Source organism: Priapulus caudatus, unplaced genomic scaffold (assembly GCF_000485595.1).
Source record: "Priapulus caudatus unplaced genomic scaffold, Priapulus_caudatus-5.0.1 Scaffold1299, whole genome shotgun sequence".
NCBI lineage: Eukaryota > Metazoa > Priapulida > Priapulimorpha > Priapulimorphida > Priapulidae > Priapulus > Priapulus caudatus.
The window spans coordinates 9,760-13,985 of NW_014578360.1; the positions used below are offsets into that span (position 1 = coordinate 9,760).

The 4,226-nt window shown below is 44.2% G+C and overlaps 1 protein-coding gene across 3 annotated transcripts in view; it reads left to right on the plus strand.

Annotated features, from left to right (window-relative positions):
* Window positions 1-1,190: 1,190 nt before the first annotated feature.
* LOC106816152 overlaps window positions 1,191-4,226 on the plus strand; it is a 9,353-nt gene continuing 6,317 nt past the window's right edge. For 2 of the 3 annotated variants that reach the window (XM_014820706.1, XM_014820708.1), the window contains exons 1-2: window positions 1,197-1,429; window positions 1,990-2,412. In XM_014820706.1, the coding sequence (XP_014676192.1) occupies window positions 1,398-1,429; window positions 1,990-2,412 (455 nt within the window). In that variant the 5' untranslated portion in view covers window positions 1,197-1,397. Of the gene's footprint in view, window positions 1,430-1,989; window positions 2,413-4,226 lie in introns of all 3 variants that reach the window. The other variant, XM_014820707.1, reaches the window with a different exon arrangement.

Here is a 4,226-nt window from a genome sequence, read left to right on the forward strand (position 1 = left end):
CATTGTGAATACTATGCGATTGATTTCGGCACCGTTTAAGTGACACTTGCGTTGCCAAAAGTCGTAACACAGGCTCCGCTCATAACGATATTTATTCACAGTCGTCATGCAATTTTTGGCTTCTATATTATGAGTTATGGAAAACTGTATCGAGAGTGTATCGTAGAAGTAGGCAGCTATGCCTAATATATTGCTAGTGTGATTATTCAGCCGGCACTAAAGGCCAATTTTATTTTATAGCATTGAAAAATTAATCAACATGCGGCGAGGGGGGGGGGGGGGGGGGGGGGGTGAGAATCTGAATCGAAACATGGCTCATTGTATGATGCTTAGATGTGGTTCGTTTCTAGTTAGTAAGCGAAAGATGGGGCCATCCTTCTTGTGGGCAGCGGTGTGTATGATTACCGATATTTTAGGTTTTTTAATAATTCGAGAATTGTCAGCCCTCTCATTCCGTACAGTAACGGTTCATGAGTTAATCTGAGCGGTGAATTTTAAAGAAGGCCTAAATTACGTGTCTTACAGCTCGTGATTTGATATACCAGTACGTTATCCCCCAACTATTATCATGCAGCGGTGGCAAAATATTCGTGGTGTAACCGGCGGCGAGAGCAAATAGATGAACATGCTTAAGCTCCGTGCATGAAATCTGTATTGACGAGGATATGTTCACAACAATGATAGAATTGAATAGTCTTATAAGAATGGGCGGCAGGACTGAAGTTCATAAGCTCTGTGACGTATAGCTATTGGAGTAGCGAATCGGGTCTAGGCCTGCACATCTATATAAATACGCGCTTGAGGCGCCTCAGTGTCTCACTAGATCGTTCAACTCCATGCAGTATTCCATGCAGGGGCCATGAATTGCATGCCGTGGTATGAGATAGTTCTAGTATTTAGATCCGGCTCGGTCATGCGGGGAAAGGCTCAGAACTGGCTTTTCCATACCCTGTAATCGTCAATAGTGTGGATGCCGCTCTGTGGGTGTAGTTAACCAGTCAGACAGAGCGTCGTCGCTATCAGGGTAACGACACCAGACAGCATAATGGAGAGTCATTCTCTCCGTCACTATCCACCGCATTTATCCCCGCCGCTCTCGTCTCATCTGCTTCGTGCACTTCTCTCTTCGATGTTCGTCTCTCGTCTCGTCATCACAGTCGGCCGCTAATGTTCGGGCTGCCGGACAGGGAACACACACTCTCTCTCTCTCTCTCTCTCGTTCACATTGAGATACTAGGCTTTAGTGAGTAGCACTGTGATGGTATGTTGAGGTTTACACCGCGTGTGGCCGAATACTTTGTCGTTATGTTGTGATTTCGCGTAACATCGCTCTGAAGACGCCGTCTCTCGCACAGGAACCATCAGCCGGCACCAAGCCGTAGTGATGAAAGGTAAACATGCAGGCCTACCGACTTCTTTCAGTGCGATGGTAAATATAGCTGCGTATGATGAATGGAACGTCTATGAATATATAGTCCGCTCGATCGTCTGTAGAGTGACTCTTGCTTTACATTAGTTATGTCTGCTATAGCCTGCTACTGTTCATTACTGCGTCCTATCTTCAATGGCAGGACAATAACGCAGATGGGGTCGTTGTCGTATCAGGTACTACAGATATTTACCCGAGGTAGTTTTAGGTTGTTTAGTATTATGTTTATATTTTGATATGAGGTATGTTTAGGGTTAGGGTACACTTCTGTAGTACAAGTCTGGTACACTTTGTGTATACATATATGTACCTCGGTTACATCTGTAGTACCTGATACGACAACGACCCCTTTCAAGAGCGACAATAACCCGTGCTCAGGCCATAATGGCGTGCGTGTGATTGTTGCGCCCAAGTCCTAGAGAGACGCCGTTCAGCGTCATGCATCCGTCACTATTGTATTGGGAATTTTCGTGATAATTCGCTGTCCGCGTGGCAACATGACGCACGTAATCCTTCACATCTCTATAGCGTCGCCTCGCGTTTTTCCCGCCCATTAACAGGAACATGGCGACGACGTCTCTGCGGAACGTCGTAGTTCGTCTAAAGGTCACCCGGCGGCTAGCGCACTGGCGCCTTTATTTGCTCGCCGCCGCGACCATCAGCGTCTGTCTATGGCTGCGCTTGATGCGGATAAATGACGTCACCATCGTCGATGACGACGACGTCGCGCTACGTGCGAGCGGCAGCTTCTACGTCGCAGAGCGGCGTGTAGTGTCGGCGATCAACTGCAGCGCCCTCTTCGCCGGAAAGAAATCGGAAATCTCGAAGGCGCTGGAATACGACAAATCGCACAGCGAAGGGAGAGACTTCGATGTCGTGAGATACTTTGCAGGTCCACACGACTGCGACCGTTTCAGAAGCCGCCGTGGTTATCCCAGCAGACCCTTGTCAGACGAAGAGAATTTGTTCCCGCTCGCGTTTAGGTAATCTCTCTGTCCATATCCATGCTTTCTCTGACGCCGTGACGCGCGCACATTCTTTAAGACTACAACATCCAGAAGGAGTCTACTCTTCACCTTGTCCTGCGTCTGCGCGGGGGTTTTTAGATACCCCTTGAAGTTGATCTATAGCTGGTAGTTTGTCAAGTAAAAACCGCATGCTTATTCTATACTAATTTTCTAACTGCTCTAGGTGTTGCTATAGTTTCATAATTGCACCAGTGAAATTGTATTTGTACTTTTTGTAGTCATAGATTCATTTACTAAATTGCTTTACCTAATTGCATGAATACAGTTCATAGTGTAGTCAGTACCCTGCTGAAATTGAATTTGTAGTTATGGGTTCTTTCAGTGTGGCTGTAGCATTGTATTACTATCGATTGATTTCCTTTTAATGAACACCTGCGTTGCCAAAAGTCGTAACACTCCTCATAACGATATTTATTCACAGTCCATGCAATTTTTGCTTCTAATTATGAGTTATGGAAAACTGTATCGAAGAGTGTATCGTAAGAAGTAGCTCATGCCTAACTAATATTCTAGTGTGATTATTACCCACTAAAGCCAAATATTTATTTTATTGCATTGAAAAATTAAATAAACATGCCTGAGAATCTAATCAAACTGCTCTTGTATGATGCTTTAATCGTGGTTCGTTTGCTAGTTAGTAACAAAGATGGCCATCCTTTTGTGCAGCGTGGTGTATGATTAACATTTTTAGGTTTTAATATTCGAAATTGTCACCACTCATTCCTACATGTAAACGTTCATGTAAATTGGCGTTGTTTTAAAAAGCTACATTACGTGTCTAATGCTCGTGATTTGATATACATACGTTATCCACACTAATTATCCACAGCGGTGCAAATATTGTGGTGTAACCGGCGCAGAGAAATAGATGAACATGTATGCTCGTGCAATGAAATCTGTATTACGAAGATATGTTCACAACAATATAATAATAGTCGTTACTAAAATGGCCGCAGGATGAATTCATAAGCTCGTGACGGTATATATTGGAGTAGCATCGGATCTACTGCTACACTATTATAAGTACCGCTTGACCTCGTGGTCTCACTAGACTAGTGGTGCCCCCGGACGGCCCGTCTTTTCACCGCAGGTGTCATTTCAAATTTGCAGCGGCACGCTCCCCCTAGTGGCCATTAAATACAAAACAGGGAATTACATTATGGGAATTCGGGGACGTCGGGGACACTGGGAATTCGCTTAGTCTGAATTCGTGGGCAACAGTGACTGACTTGACACAGCGTTTGCTGGCTGGTAAGTCATTCATCGTAACATGTTGAAATTGTTGGCAACTGAAAACGCGCATCAAAACTATAATAAAACTGAAAATTAACTCTAATTAACCTCAATACTACCGGCCGACCGCATGCCACATGACAATGTGATTTACACTTCGGTGATCGATGCCATCGCAAATGCCATTGGTTGATACAAAATCACGAGCCTCATAACTCCTAACAATAGACGCCCCAGTTGTTGTCCAGGCAACATCCATAAGACATAACCCCAGATAGCCTCGATACTGAACCGCCTAGAGCACAGACCGAGCACTGGCTGAAATGTCGTTGGATTCGAACTCATATATATTTTAATTATCATCTTCGCTGTTTTCGTGTATTTTCATATGTTTTCATATTCTCCAATGATTTAATTTACAAAACAGTTTAATAACAACAAAGTAATTTTTTTGGGCTATAGAGTTAGGGTTAGGTTAACATAAAAGAACTACTGAGGGCGTAAAACACCCTCCCGATTACCGGAGACTCGCAGTG